This window comes from Syngnathoides biaculeatus, chromosome 4 (assembly GCF_019802595.1).
Source record: "Syngnathoides biaculeatus isolate LvHL_M chromosome 4, ASM1980259v1, whole genome shotgun sequence".
Classification (NCBI taxonomy): Eukaryota; Metazoa; Chordata; class Actinopteri; order Syngnathiformes; family Syngnathidae; genus Syngnathoides; species Syngnathoides biaculeatus.
Genome location: NC_084643.1, coordinates 18420644 through 18448084, shown reverse-complemented (window position 1 = coordinate 18448084; position 27441 = coordinate 18420644). Strand labels below are relative to the sequence as shown.

The window sequence follows — 27441 nt, the reverse complement described above, 5'->3', positions numbered from 1 at the left end:
ATGTTCGCAACTACATCCGGTTTTACATTTCAAAATAAAACAAGGAGTGCCCTGATACTGGATTGCTACAATGTCAGACTGCTTGATATTGGGACAAGTTCATGTAAGGCTTTTATTAACTCTCATATGATCAAGGGTTTCAACGAGTATAACTTTTATTATTGGTCCATTTGAAAGAAATAACGGGCCACAAATAATATGGTAATGTAGTCTGCATATTCCAGGTACTATCTTTACTTGTGTATTCATTAAAAAAAAAAAAAAAAAAAATTGCACCCCATTTTTGAACACAGGTATTTATTAAACAGAATTGTTAGACGTTGTCAGCTGCCAAAATACAATAATAACATTTTATGACAAATGCATTATTTGGAATCAGCCAAAAATAATCACTTGCCATTATGGATATCAAATTCGGGGAAACAAAAAGACATAGACATCCATTTGAGTTGAGGTAAGGAGCATTTTTTCTGTATTTATGATAAACTAATTTTAAAAAGGTTGTTACTCAAATAATAAAAAATGTATTATCATGTAGTCATAGTAATTATTCTATGTATGATCATTAAAAGTTAATTATTTTGTGTCTGCGTGCAGTGATGTTTTCTTGTTGTCTTGCAAAGTCATCAAGGTAAGTACATTTAGATTTCAGTCGATGTTGTTCTTTTTTTTTTTCTTTTTCTGTTATTTATTTATTTACTTTTACCTAAGTAAATACGTTTGCTTCATCACCACTATCTGTACATCTAATTTGAGTACGGAGGGCAAATAATTTTGACACCTCTAATTAGAATCAAATCATTGATCCATGATTGTGAAAGGAAGACTTTGGCACGGCCAAAACAACTGTTGTAAACTTCATTACCCATGATGCATTTGGACAATTGCAGTCGGACGATGGACACGTCATGATCCTGTTGAGTCCACTGATCTAAAAAAAAACAAAAACAAAATTGAAGTCGCCATTCGCCATCTTGATACTCCCAAAACAACAATGCCGACATGTGCAGCGACAGCGATTAACTGTGTTAATCGCCGGTTTCGTGGCTGTGAGAAAACATTCCACATGTAAATTAGAATAATTAACTATGACACTGTTTAAGGTTGTTTGTAAAGGTTTTTTTTTTTAATTTTCTGATGCTCTTAATTCAATTGAACAAAGTTGTGTTTATGATTGTTGTTGTTCACTGTTCACTCTCTCCTTCAGCATCATAAGCCGACGTTTTTTTGCGAAAAAGCGAAGTAAATGCTTTCCCAAACTTTATCAGTGGATAAGCAAGAAAACGCATTTTCTGTGAAATTTTTGATGAATTTCATAATACAGAACTCTGCAAATTGAATGTGAATGCAAATGTGAGGAAACATGTTTAAATTTTCTGTCTGAAATAGGACATCGCAGAGACAAAAAATAAACAATGCATTTAGCATTTATTTTCCCATTGCGAGTCCTTATTTCCTAAATATATCTAACTGATTTACTTAAAATTTATGACAAAAAATGGTTAATTTTTTGCTATGTTATGATGATAGTGTTTCACACCGTATTTTGGGAAAAGTTAACATGTCACGGAAATCGGGCCCTGGGTAATATGCAACGTTTCTTGGTAGTCACGGTGTTACGTCTTTCCTTTGCACTGAGCCTTTTTTTGGCTTACCAAGTCAAATTAAAAATCCTTCCTGTTACCAGAACTGAAAAAATGCCAGGCTCACACGACCAGTTTTAATTCTACACGCCAAACTTTGAGAAAATTCCCACCATAATCCAACAAGTAAACAGTGTCCTCCAGACGTTTTGGGAGTACCAAGATGGCGGCCAGTGACTTCAATCAATCGACATACCACTCGATGTGTATCAATTTTTTTTTTTGTTAGATCAGTGGTTGTGTCCCACTGGAGTTCATCGATCCCGAAGAATTTCTCAAAGCAAAATGTCGTCAAATTTTAGGGCCGCACAAAGTCAACAATGGCGCCACATAATTGCTCCTCTTGGTCATTTTTAGACTTATATCAGCAGGACATCACAAAACAGGAAGTGATTCCAATCTGAGGCTCGTCAATCAAGATGTTTCTTGTCATGTAATTACGTGTGTTTCACTCTGGTATGTGAGTGACTAAAATGAATAACAAACTTGGGTCCAATTTAGTGCTGCCTGAAGCAATGACAATGCTATTTGAGTTAATACTGTGCCTCAGTAATCTTGTAATTATGATAATTACTGTATGAGGTCATATCTTTTGGACCGCGGCACACGTTTTCTTTTTGAGCCACTTTAGGATTTGTCTTCAGATCCACGGTTGACACAATTAGGTTTAGGGCCACCTTAAAATCTGACATAAAAAGTTTGTGACCATAAATCCTAATCGCTGATGAAGCAAACGTCCAACAAATGTTTGTTTTTCATTTCCATTAACGCTTGACTCAAAGGGATCAATAAAGTTGCAAAGGGAAATACAAACCATTTAAAATTCAAGGGATTCATTCAGAATATGCAACTGTGAAAGAAAGAAAGAAAGAAAGAAAGAAAGAAAGAAAGAAAGGAAGATAGAAAGAAAGAAAGGAAGAAAGAAAGAAAGAAAGAAAGAAAGAAAGAAAGGAAGAAAGAAAGAAAGAAAGAAAGAAGAAAGAAAGAAAGACAGAACTTTATTTGCTGGTCTCCTTGACATATTTGTTCACCACCACACTTTTATTTGCGTCTTCCTTGGTTGTCCATCTTCTGGCAAGGTCAAAGGGCCATTATGACAAGTAGCAAGGAATTGCCGAGTCCCGGTTCCGGCCTTATTTCAAGGTATCGGGTACGCCGATACCAGGCAGCCAAAGAAATCTGATACCAAGTGAGTAGTTTCTGCTCCAGTATCCGTTTACATTAGCGTATCCGCATGTGCAGCAGCAAGAAAGAAAGGTCTTTCATCACAATCACTGTATCTTGTTAACTGAAATCTTGTGTGTCAAAAGTACAAGTTGTATTGGTGACTACCTAAGGGTAAAAATGTATCAATCTAAAAAGGTGAATTATCTAAATTGCATTGGTGAAGAAGTAGCTTTGAAATAAGAATCCAGTTAAAAAAAAAAGTAAAAAAACATTTTTTCAAATAATTTTAAAAGGGGGGATTGGTAACAAAGAAATGCTTGTGATATCTCAATGTTAGTAAAAGTGAAGACAATGTGTGGTTTTGGTATTTTAGCAAGTGACAAAGTTGATGCACATGATTTGCTTTCGCAAGCCAAATAAAATTATGTGACGGACTGAATCTGGATCCCAGGTCATGAGTTTTACAATTTCAGGAGGACTCGGTTAGACAAAAGTCCTTGTAATTTCTGTTAAAAAAAAAAAAAAAAAAAAAAATGGAAGAAAGATTAGGATTTTTAAAATCAAAATAACTCATCAATTTCATGAGAAATATGAAATACACGCTTTTGTTTGCTCTTGTGTAGCCTAAAATATGGTGCTGTGGCCCCAATCTGGCACCCAGGCCCTGAGTTTCACACTTGTGATTTTGAGAGTTCAATGCCGTACGTTTTTGAGAAATATGCCAACTCCACTCCAGAAGAAAACTATGTGGTTTGACCTTTGCAATATGTGTTGCTGTATAAGTAGGAAATAATCTATTGAAGAAATAAGAAGAACACAAAAATAATAGTACCACTAGAGGGACTTGGTGCACCACGAGAGGTGCTCGTACTACACTTTGAAGACATCGGCCCTAAAGTACAGTATATCCATTCAGCTATCATGGCTTCAATCCTGTAGGTATACTGTATGTCCATCAATATTTTTATATTGTATATAACAAATGGTCATATCTTTGTGCAAATGTGCATCGTGTATTAAGAGTACTGTACAGACCGATACCGATACTGCTTATGGAGACATTTCTGCCTGATGCAATTTCGAGGTCTCATTGGTTCAACTCCAAAGTGACACATTTGGATTTCACTTAAATTTACATTTCTGACATTTATAGTTTGGTTGTGTGGGTCATTCCAGATTTGGACCACAATTTAGACACCAAAATCTTTTTTTCAAACTCTAATAACTCAGCAGATCATTTGTTTTGTGCAGTGCAGGCAGCCAATGTCTTTAATGATATCTGAGATAACTTCATTTGGCTGACTCATCAGAATTTACAACTTTTGCCCCCCCTTCTTGCGCTCCAGGCAGAGGTGGAACCCGACTTGCCAGCTCAGCCCACTTTCTGAAGCTTTATTGACTTCCCACCTCTCTTACACAATCACACACAACGACACAGATATTCAAATGCTGTCTTTATAAATCGATAAATCACGTTCCAGAAGAAACCTGAACCATTGGGGAGAGGAGAAGCAGCCATGGCCAGGTCCAAAGGGTGGCTGTATGCATGTTGCGCACTGATGCTGCTGCTATGCGTCGTTGTGGTGTCCGTGTGCATCAGTCAGCTAGGGAGGCACAAGTGCCCACAAGATTCTTTCTCTCACGCGGCGGTGGCTGCAGACACTGGGACGTGTTCACAAATTGGACGGTAAGTAGAATTTCTCATTTTGTCTGATCATCTGTTTGATGACACTAACTGCGACATGTATTGAATTCTTTATTTAACTAGGTAAGGCAATTGGGAACAAGTTCTCATTTACAATGGCGGATTTATGAAGGGCCGAACAAAGCTGTCATTTCAAAAGTTGGCGGCAGAAATATTTTCACGAGTAAAGGAAATTTGAGGATGAAATGATCAAAGAACTCAACCAAACTGTCAAACTTGGGCTGAAAAATACAATAAGAGCTAACGAGAAAATAACCATACACGAACATATTGCTGTTAATATATTGTGAGTTACAGTATTTCATAATTGTAAAATACAGTTTAACTAACATGAACTAATTTAATCGCATTCATTTAAGTGAGAATTATAAACAACTCAACTTTCTAATAGAAATGAATCGAAACGGATGTATAAGTGACCAGTATCGCCAGAAACCTCTTTTCAATAACTGGTAGACCTTCCATCCAAATATTCTGTCAGTTTCTAGATTTGTAATTGATCAACATTCTGTGTGGCAGAAACTAGAGCCTCCCACAGCCGCGTACTGTTTTCCTTCACTCAACTTAAGACCTTTCGACTTTATAACACCCGTCCCCTGTCCACTATTTTGTCTGGCTAATGCTTGTCCGTGTTTGTGCGGCGGGAGTATCTTTGGATTTTTTGCCCTCCTTTTTCGACATTATCGCCTCAAAGAAGAAAGCTGTATCTTTAAGCAATGCTTCTGCGTCCATTTCAAAATCCATTACCATGGAAATGAAGCTCAAGATCGTAAAAAGATTGGAGAATGGAGAGACACCAACACCACCAAGGCTTACGTCAGTTGACCGTGGTGACAATGATTAAAGACAAAGCCCATATTTGAGCGCATGTAAAGGGTTCCGGTCCTATGTCGGATAGAATGATCATCACAAAACAAGATTCTTTGATACTCGTAGAGATGGAGAGGATTGAGGACCAGGTTCCTTCGCAATAGCTAAGCATAGCTTCCCCTTCTTCCTCTCAATCCACCTCTCAGCAGTAATGCTAAGTACATGTATTTGTTTTTCATACAAAGTATTTATGTAAATTCTGACTTTAATGGTGGAATTCAACTTAAGTTGAAATTCAAGTTATGTCGCTATTGTAGGAACGGATCTCAGTCGTAGGCCGAGGACTCTCTGCACTCCCACAATGGAACAGCTCAAAAGTTCTCTCATGTCATCAGTTTTTTATCTTTCAAGTCTTAACTGATGAGTTATGCAGAAGAGTACTTGGATCCATGCGATGAAGCATTCTGCTGCAGAAAATTCAGCTTTTTTGGAATGTTTAACTTCTCCCAGTGCCGCTGCCTGAGGAAAGTGACTTCTAAAAGCTGTCAAAATGTTTGAGTGTTCATTTTGAACGCATCTTCAACCTGAAAAGGTCCAAAACACTAATTTTTGATAATACAAGCCCATAGCAGTATCGCACCTCCACTTGGAGCGCTGTGCCCATTAGTGATTCAGCCATCTGCTCACTCTCATTTCATCAGACTATAAAACCTTTGAGAAATCTCTCTTGAGATATTTCTTGGCCTGGTCTCGACACTTCAACTTACAAGCCCACTTCAGTGGTGGTCTTTATTCAGCTTTTCTTACTATGGGCATGTCTCTGAACATCTTGTACGGAGTAGTACAATATGATGGATGGGTTCCATCACCATCTGTCCCTCAAAGTTCCTTTCGTGTCTGCCTTACTCAGCCATCACTTCTTCATTGCTCCTGTTTCCTTCACCAACATGTCCATGACATTATTCACCAATCACAACTCTGGGATGCTCAGAACTGCATCTAGTTCCTAATTCTCTCTTTCAACTCTCGGTCACATCCTACCCGTGGGACATAGCCGCTAATCACATTATACATAACACCTCAATTTCAAGTTTCAGCCACATCACTTGATCTGATACGCTTTTCACCTCCAAGACATTCTCAGCCAGCTCTTCCTTTAAAATAACCCGTACTCCATTTCCCTTCCCATGTAATCTGTAGTAAAATAATTTAAACCATGCTCCTACACTTCTAGTCTACCTACCTTTCCACCTGCTGTCTTGGATGCACAATATATCAACCTTTCTCCTAATCATCATGTCAACCAACTCCTGAGCTTTTTCTGTCATAGTCCCAACATTCAAAGTGCCAACCTTCAGTTGTAGGCTCTGTGCATTCCTCTTCTTCTTCTGCCTACAAATCCGCTTTCCTCCTCTTCGTCTTCGATCCAAAGTAGCTGAATTTCCACCGACGCCCTGTAGGTTAAAGGCGCCGGGGCGGGCATTATTAACCTTGACTCACTGATTCGGTATGGTATTCTTTAGATTAACATTCTTTTTTTTTTTTTTTTTTTTTTTTAAGCCAGATGCCCTTCCTAACACAATCCTCTGCATTGGGACCGGCCTACAGATTGCAATGCCTTGTGCCTCCATAGGGCTGCATTAGTAAAATAAAAATATCTCAGAAAAATTGTCATGGGACGGCACGGTGGAGCAGCTGGTAAACCATTGGCCTCACAGTTCTGAGGTCCTGGTTCAACCCCGGACCCGCCTGTGTTGAGTTTGCATGTTCTCCCCGTGCCTGCGTGGGTTTCCTCTGGGCACTCCGGTTCCCTCGCACATCCCAAAAACATGCAACAATAATTGGACACTCTAAATTGCCCCAAGGTGTGATTGTGAGTGTGTGGTTATTTGTCTCCATGTGGGCTGCGATTGGCTGGCAACCAGTTCAGGGTGTCCCCCGCACGACCCTCGTGACGATAAGCAGCAAAGAAAATAGATGGATGGAAATTATCATGGGCATGGCCTGGCCACTGCCGTGAGGGGCGTGGCTGGGCCACTGCTCTGTGTGGCACCACCTCTGACAGCTGTCATACAGCTGCTGTTCATTTGACTGTAATTAGACAAGGCATTTAAAGGGCCACTGTCATGAAATGGATGATTTTTAGTATGTTATTAATGAAAAAAACTCCTGCCATGAAAATCCTGTGGCGTTATTTGTTTTGGAGAAGAAGCAGGAAGTGAGGTAAAGGAGAGAAGTGCCCCCAAGTGGACTCGTTCATTTCCGTTAGTTTTACCTCCAGGAAGGTAGCTCCTTGTTCCTTCGTGATAGCCAAAATGCCGGCTCGTTGCATTGCTGGACATTACTTGAACACTCGGGAGAATGGATTTACCCTTCATAAGTTTGCAAGAGACCCGGTACGTCGTGAGAAATGGATTGCACGGGTGCAGAGGACGAGAGCCTTGTGGTTTCCAAATGACAGGTAGGTGTGTATACAGCTACTAAAAAAAATAATAGTTTGGGGCGGACCATGTAATCGGTCTCTCATAACGTAACAAAAGATCCGCGTACGAAATTTGTTGATGTGCATGTCGGACGGCGCTTTTTGTTTGATAAAAACAGCACATAAAACATCAAGGCAGAGTTATTGCTAAAATAAATAAATAAATAAATGCACAGAAGTGCAGTTGCAAATTATTCCATGACACAACAGTTATGTTCAGTGGTTTTAAGTTCAAGGAGTTAGTGGCTCTGGGGAAAAAGTTGTCCTTGAATCTGGTTGTCCATGTTTTGTGGGACCTGTACCACCTGCCAGAGGGCAGCAGGTTAAACAGGTGATGACCAGGATGTTAAGAGTCCTCTATAATATTAGTAGCTCTGCTGTGATAGCGGGAGTTGGCATTGTCCTCTAGGGAGGGCAGAGAGCAATCAGTGATCTTCAGATTCACGAGTTTGGCAACAGTGTTGCTGTTAACAAATATGATTTGAAAATCAAGTCAATAAAATCAGCTATGGTGTGGTATTATCTTTCAGGGACATGCTTGAAAAAGGGGGCTCAGCGGTAGATGGCGCCATTGCTGCCCTGCTCTGTACATCTCTCTTGAACCCTCAGAGTTCGGGCCTTGGGGGTGGATCCATATTCACAGTGATGGACAGCACTGGTACAGGAGTCACATTCACTCTTGCAGCCTTGGTTCTTAATGCGAACCGAGAGCTAAAACAGCAACAACAACAATAACAACAACTCGTCTTCTCTTTCTCATGCAAGGCAAAGTACAAATCATCAACTCCAGAGAGCGTGTCCCTGCGAAGTATAAGGCAGACACATTGAAGTACTGTCCTGATCCCTCTCGCTTCTTGTCAGGTATACACGCATGGTAATCAAACACTTGCTTCAACTGGTCAGACGCAGTTTTACTGATTCTCACGTAGGCAACACATAGCTTTCAATATCTTAATGGAACTACGCCTACGTCTCAAAATTATTTGCATGTCTTTCACATTCACAAATATATACAGGATTTACATGTTTTTTTTAAAGATTTTGTGTGCATTTACCATGAATGATCATTTCTAGATATTCAAATATGCCTGTGAATTATTTCTTATTTTTGAGACAAACATAACACACACTAGAATCACACATATAGGAAGGCCCACACACACAGACACACACTCTATATTCATCCATTTTCTGAGCCATTTATTCTCACAAGGGTCGTCTCCTGTATGCTGCAGCAGCCTGAACCTAGAACCACATAAATCCTTTCATAAATTGAATGTGTCCTCATCCTTCAACATTTCTCAACAGCCAGTGGAATATCAGCACTTTCACAGGATAATAATATCCTATACAAGAGTTGTATGAAATATTGTGTCTTTACAAAGGTAATAATGCAGTGTTGATTTCAGAGATGTATGGTTTTTATAATATACGTACAGTATTTCCTGTATGTTGATTTTTGTTGTTTTAGTTTGTAGTGGTGTAGCAATGTACTGCATAATACTGAAAAGTGTTGCCAAAAGTGCCAGGTTGTCTGCTGATTGTTGTGTGCACTCTATCTCAGTCACTCCCTATCCAGGTAGCTTGTGGATTGGAATCCCAGGAGAACTCCGTGGTTATGAACAAGCACACAGGCTTTATGGCAAGTTGCCATGGGCAACCCTCTTTCAGCCAAGTATCCAGCTGGCCAGACAGGGGTTTCCTATTTCACAAATCCTTGGTCAATATCTGTCTTACAGTGATGCCAATGACTCTCAGTCACTGCGGTAGGAAACACCCCTGACACAAACATGCAATTAATGTACTACAAGCATTTGACAATTGGATGTGAGCATCACAAAATCTTCCATCAGTTTTGCTTTTACATTGATGTTTAGTTTTTCCGCCAAGACAGGCTTTATTTAAATCTTTCTCATTGCGCCTGGTAGTATTACTCATGTTACTACTCCAGTTTCCCAAAAGGTAAAGCGGTATCAGAATGTGGGTTATTCTAGTGCTTTGTCCATTTGATTTAGCTAATTAAGGTGTCAAAGTATTAGCTGATGTTGCATTAGATTGTGTACTAGCATTCACAAGTCATACAGTCTGCATGATATCTGTCTGACGTTTACCATTGTATTTTTTCTCTCTAGTGAGCTTTTCTCGGATAAAAATGGAAACCTGATGCAAATGGGAGATATTTTGAAATTTGAGACACTAGCTGACACATTAGAGACAATTGCAAATTTTGGAGCCGATGCTTTCTACAGTGGAAAAATAGCAGAGAATTTAATACGGGACATACAGGAGGCAGGTATTGTCAGATGCATTCAATCAGAATTAGTTTTCCAACCATATCATATCTACTGTATGCCAGACACAATAATGTCATTCAAAATGAGCAAATATATTTGAAGAGTTCAAAAGCAAAAGCTGACAAGCAGCATTTTTGGGAGAGTGGTGTTAGTGATCCAGTGCAAACCCTTTTACAAGGAAACCGAAGTGGTATCTAGTGGGTCAGCAGGATTTTGAGCATAGGAGTGAAGAAGTGCAAGCGATATTTTGTCTTTGTCTTTGAAGATTTAGGATTAAGGATATATTTGGGGTTAGTCCAAGAGACTCACTCTCATACTCACCCGTTGTTGTTTTTTTTTTATTCCTAAACTATAATTGTATTAAAAAATAATTTAAGGGTGGGTTAAACACTTTGTTGGGGGGCAGAGGTCCCTAAAATAGGCCCAACGATGCCACTGCAGTGTACATCACAGGCTCTCAATATATTTCATGTGAAAATGCATGAAGTAAAGAGCCACTGTTCCACAACAAAGAGGTTGAAGAAATCAAAAAATAACCACATACTGAGATTTTTTTTTTTCCCAGTGCAAAGAGCTCTCTTACAGTACATAAAAATAACCATCCAAAGATAGCCCCAAACTGCTCAACTTCAAGCCAATATAGAACGCAAGAAAAAAATTTGCATTTTCCCCTCAAAAATCCATTTCTTTGAAGTTTAATCTCACATTATATTCGACCTTCATTCAAACCCCCAAATTATTAGGGCAGTTGACTTTGATTTGCCGTGGTACATATTTCATGTCTTGCCAATTGTCCAAGTCACCATAATCGTCTGCGACACTATTAGACGTTAAATATGACAATGGTTTTGGAGGACAAAAATTTTCGTAATTCTTCATGCACATTAAATAAACTGTCAGTGGTACTTGTGAAGGAAAAAAAAAACAGTTTATGTACTTTTAATTTGAGCAGGCCTATACTCTCTTCCATTATCTTTGGTTCCCAGCACAAATTGCAGCATTCAATGCTGAATTATTGTAGTAATGCGAACATTAATTATTGCATGTGTGTATGTTACCCATAGTTCATGAATGTGTCTTAATTAAAGCCCAAGTGTCATCCCTATAAACATTCTAAAATAGATATTGTAATGAAAAATACATATAACATTGTTTACTTCAATGTCTATACGAAAAAAAATAAATGTGAGCCCGGACATTCACCAATGAAAACACGCGGTGCACCCTAACTATGGGAGACAAACACGCACCTTCTGACACGGAAAAGGAGAACACCACACAACCAAGTGAAGCGACTGGGGCAATATTACACTATTGTTTCGAGCCTTCGGGGCAATATTACACTCTTGTTTCGAGCCATATTCAGATGATATACGATCACGGCCAAACCGCATCCCCATCTGATCCACTTCCGCGGCGGAGATGACCCATTGCGGCTCATCGCAGCCGGCCGGTGTGGCTTATGACGGAGCCGAGCTGTGCTGCTTTAGGGGGTTGTTCATAGACGCTGCAGTCTGCGATGAACAACACAGTCGAGCCAGGGCGGTTTACTGCGCGCACATGGCTGAGTGAGGCATTCTCGGCTGGGTTCTTACGATTCGGCGCCGTCCGACGCACACATCGACATATTTTGTACGCGGATCTTTTGTTACATTATGAGAGACCGATTACGTGGGCCGCCCCAAACTATTATTTTTTTAGTAGCTGTATACACACCTGTTATTTGGAACCCACGAAGCTCTTGTCCTCTGCACCCATGCAACACATTTTTCACGACGAACCGGGTCTCTTGCAAACTTATGAAGGGTAAATCCATTCTCCTGAGTGTTCAAGCAATGTCCAGCAATGCAATGAGCCGGCATTTTGGCTAACACGAAGGAACAGCGAGCTACCTTCACGGTGGTAAAACTAGTGGAAACAAAAGAGTCCACTTGGGGGCGCCTCTGTCCTGTACGTCACTTCCTGCTTCTTCTCGAAAACAAATCCCTCGAGAGGATTTTCATGGCGGGAGTTGCAAAAAGCTGTATACGTCAAAATCATCTTTTGTGGTGAAAAAACACATGGGCCCATATTGGCAGCCGTATTTTCATTAATAACATACTAAAAATCATCCATTTAATGACAGTAGCTCTTTAATGTCCAACCAAGAGGAGAAAAAAAAATCTTTTTGTAACATTACACTGAAGAGTCTTGTTAACAAACTGGACAATGAAAGAATGAATAAAAATGGTAAACTACAGTGAAGAAAATAAGTATTTGAACACCTTGGTATTTTGCAAGTTCTCCCACTTGGAAATCATGGAGGGGTCTGAAATTTTCATTGTTTCATGTCCACTGTGAGAGAGAGAATCTAAAAAGAAAATCCAGAAATCACCATGTATGATCTTTTTAAAGATTTATTTGTGTGCTACAGCTGCAAATAAGTATTTGAACATCTGAGAAAACCAATGTTAATATTTGGTACAGTTGCTTTTGTTTGCAATGGAGAGGTCAAACGTTTCCTGTAGTTGTTCACCAGGTTTGCACACATTGAAGGAGGGATTTTGGGCCACTCCTCCACACTGATCTTCTCTAGATCAAACAGATTTGTGGGCTGTCGCTAAGAAACACGAAGTTTCAGCCCCCTCCAAAGATTTTCTATTGGGTTTATGTCTGGAGACTGGCTAGGCCACGCCAGAACCTTGATATACTTCTTACGGAGCCACTCCTTGGTTTTCCTGGCTGTGTGCTTCGTGTCATTGTCATGTTGAAAGACGCAGTCACAACAACTTCAATGCTCTGACTGAGGGAAAGCGGTTGTTCCCCAAAATCTCACAATACATGGCCGTGGTCATCCTCTCCTTAATACAGTGCAGTCGCCCTGTCCCATGTACATAAAAACACCCCCAAAGCATGATGCTGCCACACCCATGTTTCACAGTAGGGATGGTGTTCTTGGGAGGTAACTCATCATTTGTCTTCCTCCAAACACAGTGGAATTGACTCCTCTGTATCATCCAAATGGTCATTGGCAAACTTAAGACAGGCCTTGACATGTGCTGGTTTAAGGAGGGGAACCTTCCGTGCCATCCATGATTTCAAACCATGACGTCATCGTGTATTACCAACAGTCACCTTGGAAACGGGGGTCCCAGCTCTTTTCAGGTCATTGACCAAGTCCTGTTGTGTAGTCTTGGACTGATTCCTCACCTTTCTAAGGATCATTGAGACCCAACGAGGTGATATCTTACATGGGGCTCCACTCCGACTGAGATTCACTGTCATGTTTAGCTTCTTCCATTTTCTAATGAATGCTGCAACAGTGGACCTTTTTTCACCAAGCTGATTGGCAATTTGCCCGTAGCCCTTTCCAGCCCTGTGGAGTTGTACAATTTTGTCTCTGGTGTCTTTGGACAGCTCTTTGGCCTTGGCCATGTTACAAGTTTGAGTCTTACTGATTCTATGGGGTGGACAGGTGTCTTTGATTCTAACGACCTCACACAATACTTATATACTACTACTTATTTGCAGCTGTATCACACAGATAAATCATTAAAAAAATGATCCATTGTGATTTTTGGATTTTTCTTTTTAGATTATCTCTCTCACAGCGGACATGCACCTACGATGAAAATTTCAGACCCATCCATGATTTCTAAGTGGGAGAACTTGCAATATAGCAGGGTGTTCAAATACTTATTTTCTTCACTGTATATAAAATCAGGCCTCAAAATTATGAAAAATAAGGGGCATCTCTCAGGTGTCAGACGTGGATGTGTGGCTGAGAGCTCTAAAAATCCCGCCTCTCCTCTCAATCCTCTCACAGCTCTTTTCCAACAATAGCGATATCGCATGCTGCCAAGGGCTGCAGAGAAGCAACCTCTGAGCTGCCATAATGACCATAAATCGCATCGCTGGGACAATTTTCCTTGTTTGAAATTCATTGTGCTTTTGTGGCTTCCAAATGGCGCTCCAAAATCCCTGGTATAACCCCCCACCCCCCCATGAACATTTTCCTCCTCGCCTCCACCTCACCCCACTAATGGCCCTGTCACACCATGACCTTCTGGCCAGCGTCCTATAGCGTTTGAGGAAACGTTGGTAGTCGCCCATGGTCGCCGGGATAGCCCCAGAGTAGCGTTGTTTCCATGCTAGTGAACGTCAATGATCGCTGGGAATCGGTGGAGAACGCCGGTCTGGAAAAAAAGTTTTGAACATGCACAAAAGTTCTCAGTGAGACCAGCGTTCATCAACATTTAATTTTAAACGCTGCAGAACATTCAAGAACATCCGTGGAACGTTTTACTAAGGTTCGCCGAGCGTTGCACGCGTTTGCCTATCGTTAGTCAGTCGTTACTCTAGCTTTACTTGGTTGTTACTTAATAGTTTGCTTTGCAGTGAACGACTCACTGGCAACCTGTCAACGCCCACTGAACAATCCCCTAGCCCACACAGCGTTAACCAAAGCGAAACGAACGTCGTTTGGTGTCCATTGAGCGTCATTCGAGCGTTTCCCGAACTTCCATGCATATGGGTATATAAACCGATGCTTTGTAAAAGCAAGGTCCATTTAATATTAAGCTACAGTAGAGAGCACCTACTATGGAAGATCCAGAAAGCAGCAGTTCGTTTTCGCGGAAAAACTCCACCAGACTATCCACAACAGCCCAGTCCAGGATCCTGCAATCCTTTCTCTGCTTCTTTTGCCTCTTTGTCGGACCGTCCTCACTGGGGTTCGCAAGGTGTTTAGGGTCCCCAGCGGTGTCACATGGTGCGTGACTTCGCGGACGTGCTCTTCCTCCTGCTGTTGTTTTTCCTCCAAACACATTGCTCATGATAAAAGAGGCTTAGCTTTCTTACTAGCAGCGCTAGTTGCTGAAGTCCGCGCCCTAACTTTTTTTCTTCTCGGCGGCATGATGCTCACTGTTCTAACTCACGACAACAGCTGAAATGACTATGAACTTTCCAACGTTTTAGTGCCGGTTCCACTGTAAAAATTCCACACCATCAAAATTCTTTTCTGTCATTATTCACCCATTGGTCAGACGCTCAACACACTCGTCTTACGTTGATAAATCGCTCGTCGCGCCCCAATGACTCGTTTGCACACGCTAATGGTTTTTCGGGGTATGTTATTTGGTCGCTGTTACACGCTTTTCGTGCGTTAGACACACTGTCATGCGTTAGACACACGTTAATCACACGTCACGTGTCATCCGGTTTTGAGAAAGCTGAAAAATAGAACGATTGAAATGTTCAGAGGACGTTGACCAGAACGTCATGGTGTGACGGAGCCATAAGTGCACTACTGCTGTTGTGCTGGACCTCAAGCAGCTTCTCAAACTGCTAGAAATAGGCTGCGGGATGCAAGGTGGGGGTACTCATCCATTCGTTTGGCCATTGCCTCACAACATAATGTGCTGCCCAAATTATACAAAACAGGAACACTTTCAGGAAGATCATTTTTTTACCAGTTGTAAGCATAGTTTCATGAACTTCTGGTCGAAGTGGGTGAAGGTAGTCATGAATAAGTGGCTATTCCTATGAATGGCCACTGCATGGACTAAGGGCACTTGGTGTTCACATTGTGGGATTTTCACCCTAGCCCCGTGATACCTACTTTTTAGTCATGGCTAGTTTTTAGCTCTGCACACAAAATCAAGAAAATTTAGAAGGTCAAAAATAGTTGTACGCCATATCAACAACACCCGCCCACAATTCAGGACTAGATTTTTCTCAGTCTTTGAACATCCATCCATCCATCCATCCATTTTCTGAGCTGCTTATCCTCACGAGGGTTATGAGAGTGCTGCGCCCTACCCTATGTATCTTTGGGCGAGAGGTGGAGTCCAGCCTGAACTGCTCACCACCCAACCGCAGCCCAGAAATACGTTCTAAAACTCTAATTTGACTCAATTCACAATAACATGGTGACGTTTGCTTTTGCGTTTGAACTCTTCATTTGCTTGGACAGCAAAACAGCGATACCTCCCAAATGGAAATGTGTGCCATGATCCATTTGAAGTCTTGTTTATGTTGAGCCTGATTTGTCCAACCATTTGTTCCCATGTTTTTTCTCAGGAGGGTCACTGACTTTGCAGGACTTGGCATCTTACAAAGCAACTGTGAGCGATGCATGGAGCATTCCTCTTGGAGAGTATCAGATGTATTTTGCACCACCCCCTGCAGGAGGATACATCCTTAGCCTCATCCTCAACATCATGAAAGGTTGCTTCGGCACACGGGCCAAGTCTGCATCTTACTTTGACTGACATAGTTGCACTGTGCAACGTATGCATGTTATTTGAAGGCTTTATGCACCATGACAGTTGGAATTGAACTGAATACATGTGTGTAAGGACACATTTTGTTTTATCTTTTTTTTTTTTTCCCATGTAGGATATGACCTGAATCCAGCATCCCTGAGAGGTGAACAAAAAGCATTGTTTTATCACCGCTATGTTGAAGCTCTCAAGTTTGCTAACGGATTAAAGAAATTTGCGTTCAGTTCAGAGGTAAGTTTGTACCTTGAATTGTTCGTAAGTAATATTTATTCATCAGATTTCATTGAATCAGAGTTAAATTGACAAGTGTAAATTTGCAAAATAATAATACAGTACTGGCGGCACGGTGACTCAGCTGGAAAGCGTTGGCCTCAAAGTTCTGAGATCCTGGGTTCAATCCTGGACGCGCCTGTGTGGAGTTTGCATGTTCTCCCCGTGGCTGCGTGGGTTTTCTTCGGGCAATCCGGTTTTCTCCCACATCCCAAAAACCTGCAACATTAATTGGACACTCAAAATTGCCTTTAGGTGTGATTGTGACTGTGGCAGTTTGTCTCTATGTGCCCTGCGATTGGCTTGCAACCAGTTCAGGGTGTACCCCGCCTCCTACCTGTTGACCGCTGGGATAGGCTCTAGCACTCCCCGTGACCCTTGTGAGGATAAGCGGCAAAGAAAATGGATGGATATTACAGTACTACTAATAATGATACTTCTATGACTAAAAAATAATCCACTAATCCATGAACATAATAATAATCCTAACTCTAATGTTTTGATGTGTCACTTTACCAGGAAGGCAGTATCCCAAAGCATTTTCACACAACCAGCCTTTAGTTATTTTTTTTAAGTAGTTCATTCCCTTTTTTGGTATGCTTCAGTTGGAAATGTGAACACAACAAATAAACTCTCGTCTAAATCATGGGGTCCGAGATCTTCTGAAAAAGGTGGTCATCATATGGTTCCAGACAAACTCTAGCACTGTTCGCATTTAATAGAAAAGCATCTGACCTCGGTCCACTGTACACACTCCATGGGACTGCATTCAGTTTTACCTGAAAAGGATCTTTCATTGGCTACTTTTTTTTGTATTCTGTGTTAGGAGTAGAATTGGCAGTGAACAGGATGAAGTAAAAGTGAAGTACGTTATTGTCATGTCCCATCGGAACGAGAGTAGGACCCAAATGCAGGACTCAGAAGATGCAAGGTAGTTAAAGGAGAAACGTTTATTATATGCAGAGGTAGGGGATCGAGCAGGCAGTCCGGTACAGCAGTGGTAGTTGGGACGTCGGGCGAAGAGAGCAGGTGAGCGGACAGGCAGGAGTCGGTACACAGGAGAACAATCAAAGCAGGCAGAAGTAACGAAGGAGTCAGACTTACAAGGTTGGTCGGAGAACAGGCGAAGGTCGGTACACACAGATTCGATCAGGGATACCGGGACATGAAGATTAACAAACTGGCGGGGACCAATCGTCATCGGGGTGATATAAATACACAGACTAATCAGCCCGCATGAGACGCAGGTGTGCGCCCCAATCAGCACACCCGCGCAGGCACCCGCACAGCTCGTGCTGGAGCGGCAGGATCATGACAGTTATTAATATGCTCTCACCATGCTGAAAAGTTATTACAGTACAAGGGATGTAACCACAGATGGTGAGTAAACATGTTGCACTGTTAAATGACATCTCTTTGGTTAGTTTCTAAATCAAGTGGCTCTCAATAAGCGGCTCTTGGGCCAAGACTGGCCCACCTGGTCAAACTGTTGATACCTTTTCAAACTGCACATAGCACAGTGCCATGTGTGGGCGATTAGGGTTAGGGTTGGGGTAAACTCTCACGCTCATCTTTGGAGCAGTGCAAAAATTGTTGACATTTTCCCAGCTGTAATATTATTCTGTGATGGCGTGTTCCAAGTGTGGTGCTAAAAAAGAACAGTACAAATCCTCAATTAAAAGAAAAATGGACTGAAGTATTTGCAATATTTTACTCTTCAAGCATGTGCTGAATATGTCTTTGAAGGATTAGAATTAAGGGTTAGTTCAAGAGTCACTCACAGAGTCACCACTGTCACAAGAATGCATAATTGTGTCACGACTCATCGGAATGGAGGTAGGACCCAAATGCAGGAGTACACGGGAGACGCAGAGGTAATTCGGGAAAAACATTTATTGTTCCACGGTCGGGGATCGGGCAGGCAGTCAGGTGCAGCAGCGGTAGTCAGGGCGTCGGGCGTAGAGAGCAGGTCAGCGGGCAGGCAGGAGTCGGTACACGGGAGATCGATCAAAGCAGACAGGAGTATTTAAAGGAGACAGGCTCACGGGATTGGTCGGAGGACAGGCGGAGGTCGTACACACGGGAATACGATCAGAGATACGGGAGTGCTGGAACGGGGCATGAACCGCAATGACCTGGCGCCGGACCAGTCGTCCTCATGGTCCTATATACACCAGGGCCAATCAGCCAGCATGAGGCGCAAGGCTGGACCGGCAGGATCATGACAAATTCTTTCTTTTTAAACAACCTCCTCATGTCATGGACTGAATCTTTATTTCATTGAAAAAATAATGTTTAAGATTTGTATTTGAGTGTCCCTGGCTGACATAATTATTGATGTTATCAACAGACAGCAGTTATGTACATGTTGGCTTGGTACTCACTAATTTAGTAATTGGTATAGAAACAATTCATTGTATTTACATTCTTAGACGGATAAGAGAAGAGACTTGACACCTAGTTTGTTGTGACGCGATTTGGTCTGCTTGGCATTTCTGCTGTGTGAACACAAACACACACAGCCCAAACCAAGAGGACCGTGGACAATGGTTACAAAGAAACAAAATAGTTCAGGACACAGAAAAATAACCACATGTATGGAATCTTAATAGTTTTTTTCTATGGTTGCATGACTACAAGCCACAGAGAGCAGTGGCTAATAAAAATTCACAAGTTCTGATGTAAAGCCCTAACAAAGGCGGTCTAACAATGAAGGACAAAATAGGGCGGATAAAAGAACATGCACAGCTTCAAGATTGACCTTTCCAAGTTCGGTTCTTGTGACATGCACAATGTTCCATGTGTTTTACAGCTGACAAAGAAATTCACAGAGGATAGCTTTGCCGATCACATCCGCAGTTTAATCAGCGACGAAATGTCACATGAGCCGCAGTATTACAATGTGACTCCATACCTCGACAGTATGGGCACCACGCATGTCTCAGTGCTGGCCCAGGATGGATCTGCTGTGTCTGTCACCAGCAGCCTCAACCACCTGTCAGTATTACCAAGGAGGTTTCACGTGTTATGTATCCATTCTTCATGTGACACAGTACTTCATTTTTCTCGCAGATTTGGCTCCAGAGTCTTATCTCCAAGCACTGGAGTTATCCTCAACAATCATCTGTCTGACTTCTGTGGAAGAGTTGATACCTTATTCGCAGGTAGGCCCAACTGGATCGATGTAAAGTGCCAATGACTACTCCTCAGTTAACCAGCCGTGAGGATTGCATCAATGTCTGCATTTAGTTTCCACCCAGTGATGGGGTCAATGTGAGCATGAATGGTCGTTCTTCATTGGTGCCTTGTGAATAACTGGCGACCACTCCAGGGTGTAGTCCGGCAGAAAGGATAAGCTGATTAAAATAATTGTTGGATGCTTAGTCAGGACAATACATCGCAGTTTGCTTTTCTGTACACAAACGTAAACGAAGGTTTTCTATTTTGGGGCATTACTTCTTGATCCCAAGTACTAGTTTCATTTTATGCAATTAGAAAAACCAACCTTGAATAAAATAGGATTTGAAAGTCACGCGACTGGAGATCTTGACCTCATTTGGGTTTGCATCTAAAGCAGGAGAATTTAAACTTTTTCTTCTAAGGGCCACGCACAGAAATATCAAACAATGCACATGCTACTTTGACTTTCTTTATCTTTAATTTATTTACCATGTCAAAACAAATTGATCGTTGTAAGTAAAGATAATATCCATCATCCATCCATCCATTTTCTTTGCCGCTTATCCTCACGAGGGTCGCGGAAGTGCTGGAGCCACTCCCAGCTGTCAACGGGCAAGAGGTAGGGCAGACCCTGAACTGGTTGCCAGCCAATCGCAGGGCACATAGAGACGGACAACAGTTATACTCACAATCACACCAATTTAGAGCGTCCAATTAATGTTGCATGTTTTTGGGCTGCCGGAGGAAACCGGAGTGGGCAGAGAAAACCCACGGAGGAACGGGGAAAACATGCAAACTCGAAACAGGCGGCCCAGGTTTGAACCCGGGTACTCAGAACTGTAAGGGCAACGCTTTATGCTCCGCCACCGTGCTGCCAAGTAATTCTATAATGACAACAAATATTATCTTTATTTGAAAAAATGCTAATAAAGCAAATTTGCAAAAAGACTTTTTGGAAATTTTTGGGTGACCAGCAGTCCTTCATTCCCTTAGTAGTGAAAATTTCTGGTGTGAACAATATGTGCAGCTGTGAATGGCGGCATTTCCAGCGGGGCTGTCTAAGGGAGGTTCAGGGTGCTATTCAAGCAAGGAATGTTCAGAACCAAAAAATAAACAAACTGTACAAAAGTGACCTTGACACATAGCAGAAAGTGGAGCAGATAAATCCAATTTCAAAGGTTGTCTTAGTGAATGATAGAAACCAAGGATGGGAGGAATAAAACAAATTTCTTCTCATATCCTGCCTTGCCACCTAGTGCAGGAAGTAAGACAAGACAAGGCAAGGCAAATGTATTTATGAAGGTACATAAGTGAGACTACTGACACTAAGTTTATGAAGACTGTAGCTTTGGCACAGACTGTGAATGCTAAGACAGTTGACGACTTTTGGACAAGAATGCCATGAATACTGTTGGTCCTCTGAAAAATAAGATCTTCCTGAAGCGATCGAGAACACTGTGGAGTACAATGACGGTCATGAGCTCTACATAAAAGTGTAGGAAAGCAGAAAGCATGTGGAGAAAAGTTAATCTCCAAATTGACTATGACCTCTACAGACAGTGTCTGTAATTTTTAAGGGGAAATCCACTGGTTTGCATTAACAATATATCCAATAGGTCATGTAATACGTACCCAATTTTGACAATGTGATGTTAAATCATCTCTCATTTAATGGTGTTTGGAGAAGATTTTTATCGACAATTACGCCATTATTAATAATTAATTATTACTGCCATTTTCGCGAGTTACATGACCTACGTGCGTGGATGTTATGTGTACTGTGCCGCAACAAAGGCTCGATTACATGGGACACCATTTATGCCCACCGCTGATTTCTCGGATTTATCCTCGTCTGATGAAGAAATGGCAGTATCGGTTGATCGGGAAGATGGGGAATAGAGCGGCTGTGCCGCTCGGTTGACCGGGAAGACGGAGATACTGCTCATGGCTGTACTGGAGGCAAGTCGGTTTGGGGGTGTCTGTCCCCCGCATAACACGCGTCACTCACGCCTTTTTCCTCCACATTGTGGAGGAAGAGCTGACATCAAAGAATCAAAAAGTGACATCGCTATGAACGCTTGGCTGCCACAAGCCAGTTATCCCTGTGGTAACCTTTCTGACACCTCCCACTTGAAACCCACACGCGCACGTCCTCCGTCCCGTGTGCGCGTGGGCTCGGGACCAGGCTGCCAGTGGAGAGCTCAATCGTGCAGCGCGCCGTACCGCAGCCGCTGCGGCGCCAGGTTCTGGTTAATTCCAATAATGAACGAGACTCTGGCATGCAAACTAGTTACGCGGCCCGCAGCAGCTTGAGTGGTACCGCTCACGGCTGTGTAGGGAAGTATTCCTCCGTCTTCCCGATCAACCGAGCGTCTTAGCCGCTTACGGCTCTGTATGGAAGTATTCCTTCATCTTCCCGATCAATCGAGCAGCCGACCGGCGGAGCCACTCATGGCTGTGCATGGAAGTATTCCTCCTGCACGGTACACGTCATATCCACGCACGTAGGTCACGTGACTTGCGAAAATGGCAGCGCGCCTGAAAATTCGTAATTGTCGATAAAAATCTTCTCAAAATACTATTAAATGAGAGAGGATTTAACATCACATTGTGAAAATAGAGTACATATTACATGTGACCTATTGGATATATCGTTAATCCAAACCAGTGGATTTCCCCTTTAACCAAGAGTTAGTCAGTGCTAGACAGCAACACTTTTCTGAAATCATCAGTAAAAACCTGAACAATACTCGCACTCTGTTTGCTGTGGTTGAAAAGCTCACAACCCTTCCCCTGAATCAAATTGCTCCAGAACTCGAAACCGCTGATAAATGCATTTTAGTGAAAAAAATACAATTCATCCGGCCAAAATGATTAAATAATTCTACATCTGAAGCAACCCAGAGAGAACTCTTATTTCCCTGTCAGAATTTGATGCAGTTGACCAAAAAACTGTAGAGAAAACTGTCCAGCACCTGAAACCATCAACAAGCTTTTTCAGCTCAGTACCATCAGACTTTTTCAAAAATATTGTGAAGTCAGTGCTATCTGATTTGCAGCAAATAATCAATTGCTCACTTCAGTCTGGTGAGTTTCTTAAACCTCTTTAAGTTGAGCCTCTTCTAAAAATAAAGCCTTGGATGCTTCCATTGTAGCAAGCTATAGACAATCTCCCTTTCAAACCCAAGATTGTTAAGAGAGTTATTTCTAATCAACTCAGCAATTTCTTGAATTTAAATGGACTTTTGATCAAATTTCAGTCAGGTTTCCGAACTCATCGCAGTACAGAATCTGGTCTTTTATCAAAGCGCTAAAGGTATTAGGCTGAATACTGACTCAGGAAAAGTGTCAATTTTTGTCTTGTTGAATCTCATGTCGGCTTTTAATTCCGTAGTTTACAATATACTGCTAAACAGGTTGGAAACGTGGGTAGGATAAAATGGAACAGTCCTTAAATGGTTTAGGTCCTACCTGGAGGAAAGGAGCAACTTTGTAACCATTGGAAGTGCTCAATCTCAACAAATGGCAATAACCTATGGGGTCCCTTTCGGGTCAGTTTTTTACCCCTCCTGTTCAGTCTGTATATGCTACCCTTTGGTCAAATTCTTCAAAGCTTTAATTTTGACTATCATCCCTATGCAGATGACACACAATTACATTTAGCAGTGTCTCCAGATAACTACCGTCCAATTGGGGTGTTGTGTCACTGTCTAAAGCAGATGAATAACTGGATGAGCCAAAATTTTGTTCAACCAAACCACAACACAACTAAGACAATTGTTTTTGGTAATAAAGAAAAGAGAATTGCTGTTAGTAAACACACTCTCACACTCTCTTTAAAAACCAAAGACCAAGTCTGAATTCTTGTAGATTCCGAACTGACTTTCAACAGTCATATAAAATCAATCACAAAAACTGCTTTTTACCATCTGAAGACCAAATGTAGATTGAAGGTTTGTATGTGTCAACCAGACCAGGAGACGCTAACCCATGCTTTTATCTCAAATAGACTTGACTATTGTAATGGTCTTCTCGACCCCCCAAAAAAGAGCATTAAACAATTACAGCTCATTCAGAATGCTGCAGCTCGCGTCGTGACCAGAACAAAGAGGTCAGAGCATATAACTCCAATTGTAAAGTCTTTAAACTAGCTTCTAGAATAGATGTTAAAGTTCTGCTACTGATCCATAATTCACTAAATGGTTTAGGTCCTGAATACATGAAAGAAATGCTTATGGAAAACAAATCCCGTGGATCTCTGAGCTTGACACACTGAAGTAAAATACTGCAGAGTAACAAGCGCAGAGTCCAATGCAAACATGGCGAAGCAGCATTTAACTATTATGCTGTACATGAATGGAATAAGTTGCCAACAGAGGTGACATCAGCCCCAAGGGTTAATGTTTTTAAATCCAGTTTGAAAACTCTTGTTTTTTTCTCGTGATTTTTCTTGGAGTGTATGCTGTTTTTAATGGTACTTTTATTTTAAAATTTTTTTAATGTACATATTTTGTTGGTGGCACAGTGGTGAAGCTGTAGAGCATTGGCCTCACAGTTCTGAGGACCGAAGTTCAAATCCCAGCACCACCTATGTGGAGTTCGCATGTTGTCCCCGTGCCTGCGTGGGTTTTGTCCAGAAACTCCGGTTTCCTCCCACATCCCAAAAACATGCATTAGTTAGACTCTAAATTAGCCATAGGTGTGATTGTGAGTGCGACTTGTCTGTCTCTATGTGCCCTGTGATTGGCTGGCAACGAGTTGAGGATGTTTCATTTAAGAAATGGAAAAAACTCTAAAATACTCAATTGCAACAACTGAATACTGCTTCACAATCTTCCCTTTGGAGTCTGTCCTCCACTATCTGACTGAGTTTGGATTTCATTAACGTTTCTTTAATATATTCAGGAGCTAAACCACATGCTGAATTTGAATTTACCAAAGTGCTCAAATGGCTCAGCCTAACAAATATGATCAATATCACAATTTACACCTGAAAAGTGGAGAAATCTCCCTCTTCATGTTCCGCACTGTGTCCGCCTCATCAAAGTTAATGTTGAGTATACTTTGTATTGTTTTCAGTGTTAATATCAGTTAACTTAATTTTTTTTACCTCCAAACCTTGTCTAAAAGGAAATGGGATGATGATATTTTCTCAATTCTACCCGACGAAGACAAAAACATGAACTATTGCTGCATTGCTGCGGTTACGATAAAAACACATGCTGTCAAGTTTCCGCCTATGATATCCTTTGGCAATTTGACAGAGGTTATAAATATCCTTCTGGACAGATGTTCTCTTGAGTAGCTGGGATTCAGATGATTGCATTTGTAATTGCAGTAGTTGTCTATTTTCGCATTGATGAGCCTGAATACTGACTGCTGAGGCTTTTGTCCTCATTACAGGGGAGCAGCCTCCTTCATCCATGTCTCCTAGTGTGTTCAAGTCTAAATCAAAGGTGCTGGTGATTGGATCAACCGGTGGCAGTATGATCACCACTGGAATGGCGTCAGTGCGTGTCCATGCTAAGTGTCATAACTGCAAACAATTGCAACCCTCACTGTTCATAGCATGCTTCCATCAACTGGCGCATGCATGATTCTGTTTTCCTTTCCAGGCAATTATGAACCACCTTTGGCTTGGAAAAAAACTTAAGGAGGCAATTGCCACTCCAGTTGTTTTTGTCGATTCTCAAAATGTACTCAAGTTTGAAGGCAACTTTGACAAAGTAATGAACTAACCATGATTCCAGCCACACGTGCTTTGCGTGTATTGCATCTACATGTCTTTGCATTATCTTTCAGGATGTAATTGAGGCTCTGAAAGCTCTGGGACACACTCACAAACCTGCCAAGAAGTTTTTCAATGTGGTGAATGCTGTAGAGAAGGAAGATGGATGTATCAATGCAGTGTCTGATGCAAGGAAACTGGGCAAAGCAGCTGGTTACTGATGCTATGTATCAGGGAACACGGATATAGCACCAAGATTCATGGCGCTAAACACACATCCATTCCATCCGTTTACTATAACACTTATCCTCACTAGGGTCGTGGGTGTGCTGGAGCCTATCCTAGCTATTTTTGCACACATATAAACAAATCTTTCACACTCATATTCACATCTACAGGCAATTTAGAATCTTCAATCATCTTACCATGCATGTTTTGGGGATGAGGAAGGAAACCGACGTATTAGAGTAAAACCACGCAGGTGCGGTGATCACATGCAAAAAAATATATATATATACCAACACAGAATGTTGATTGTTCCTACACATTTAGCGACAATAACAGCAAGCTTCCCTATTTCATCCACAGTGATGTTATGAATTACAATATTGTCAAGTATTGGTGCAAAACATAATCTATGCATGCTTTTTATCTACTGCATTTGTGTGACTTGGTGGTGAGAGGCTTGATCGCTTAAAACTGTGCACTTTCGTCATGTGTAAAAAGCTTGTAGTTACAGTTATTAAATGCCACCAAACGAGCCCAAACACAGCACAGTTCTGGTTCTGAAATGTTTAGGAATTCCTCAAAAGATAAATTGAACCCATTTATTCCTCAAAACCTTGTGGGTTGTCAGGTCATGAAAAGCTTTTATACAGGACACTTTTGTTATTCCTCAGGTTTTTTTTCCCCGAGATATGTGGGTGTGTGCCAACCACTAAGTGGGCAGGTACTTGAATAATTAATAACTAATCTACATCACAGACACACAAAAATTTGATCTCGTCGTTCTGTAATTCTTTTACTTTTATAGGCTATTGCATTCAATAGACATCCTGCATAGTTTTCATACTTAAACCAGGTCACAGACTGGGTAAGAAAAAAAATATTTTGATGGCATGGGACTGTGAAAAATGGGAATCATATAATTTTGCAGGGAATTTTGCCTCCTTTTTTTTTTACCATGGCGCTTAACAAATATTCAGCTGTGTGCAACGCTAAAGGTCAGGTATTCCGGACATACAACTCTACGACAGATATTTATCCTTTGACTTTTACTTTTATTCCCATTTGTTACATATGCACCCAAAATATGTCTGCAACGTCAAAGGTGTCTGGGAGCAAAGGGTTATTTTATTATGAGCCAAAGTCACTAGCCTCTATTTTGATGAGTTCGATCTCTATGCATCTTGAAAGGGATGATTTACGTCTTACACTATTGTTCATATCGATAAACACACTTCAGCATCTGAGGCAGAAGAGAGTGACAGGCAGATTTCCCAGCCATAAAAACCAACAGTGCTTCCACCCACCAAACAGTAGTTAATTTGATTTTCTGTAATTTTTTTGCTTGGCTGACTTTGTGGCAACTCAGTGACCCTTTTTTAGGCATACAGATTTGCATACATTGGAACAATGTGTACTGTACATGCTTTTTCATTTTTGTGGTTGATGCTGTAAAGATACTTGGTGTGCTTGTGTACAGTAAAAAAAAAAAAAAGACTGAAATAACTACAACTCTAATAGTGACTTTGAACTTTTACTCCATATATTGCTTTAAAATTTGTCCAAATACATTAAAAAACAATTTGAGTCTTCATTGGCTGTTTGAGTAATTTTGTGTTTGTAACCTATTCACTTGCACTCTTTGCATCTCTTGCAAACTACCCCCTCCCCCAT

General features: G+C 41.3%; 1 protein-coding gene across 3 annotated transcripts; it reads left to right on the top strand.

The window, feature by feature from the left end:
* The first annotated feature begins 5 nt into the window (after window positions 1-5).
* ggt5a (gamma-glutamyltransferase 5a) lies at window positions 6-27361 on the top strand. Of its 3 annotated transcripts, XM_061816296.1 has the most exons (13): window positions 13-103; window positions 4292-4497; window positions 8338-8465; window positions 8573-8668; window positions 9372-9573; window positions 9940-10100; window positions 16162-16308; window positions 16480-16595; window positions 19447-19631; window positions 19707-19798; window positions 25218-25324; window positions 25430-25540; window positions 25617-27361. In XM_061816296.1, exons 1-13 carry the CDS (start codon window positions 71-73, stop codon window positions 25761-25763), a joined length of 1731 nt encoding a protein of 576 aa, XP_061672280.1. In that variant the 5' UTR covers window positions 13-70; the 3' UTR covers window positions 25764-27361. The 3 variants fall into 3 exon arrangements, with proteins under 3 accessions (XP_061672283.1, XP_061672280.1, XP_061672281.1); XM_061816297.1 differs by lacking the exons at window positions 13-103; window positions 4292-4497 and adding an exon at window positions 7508-7786; XM_061816299.1 differs by lacking the exons at window positions 25218-25324; window positions 25430-25540 and having other exon boundaries at window positions 6-103; window positions 25617-25756.
* The last annotated feature ends 80 nt before the right edge of the window (window positions 27362-27441 follow it).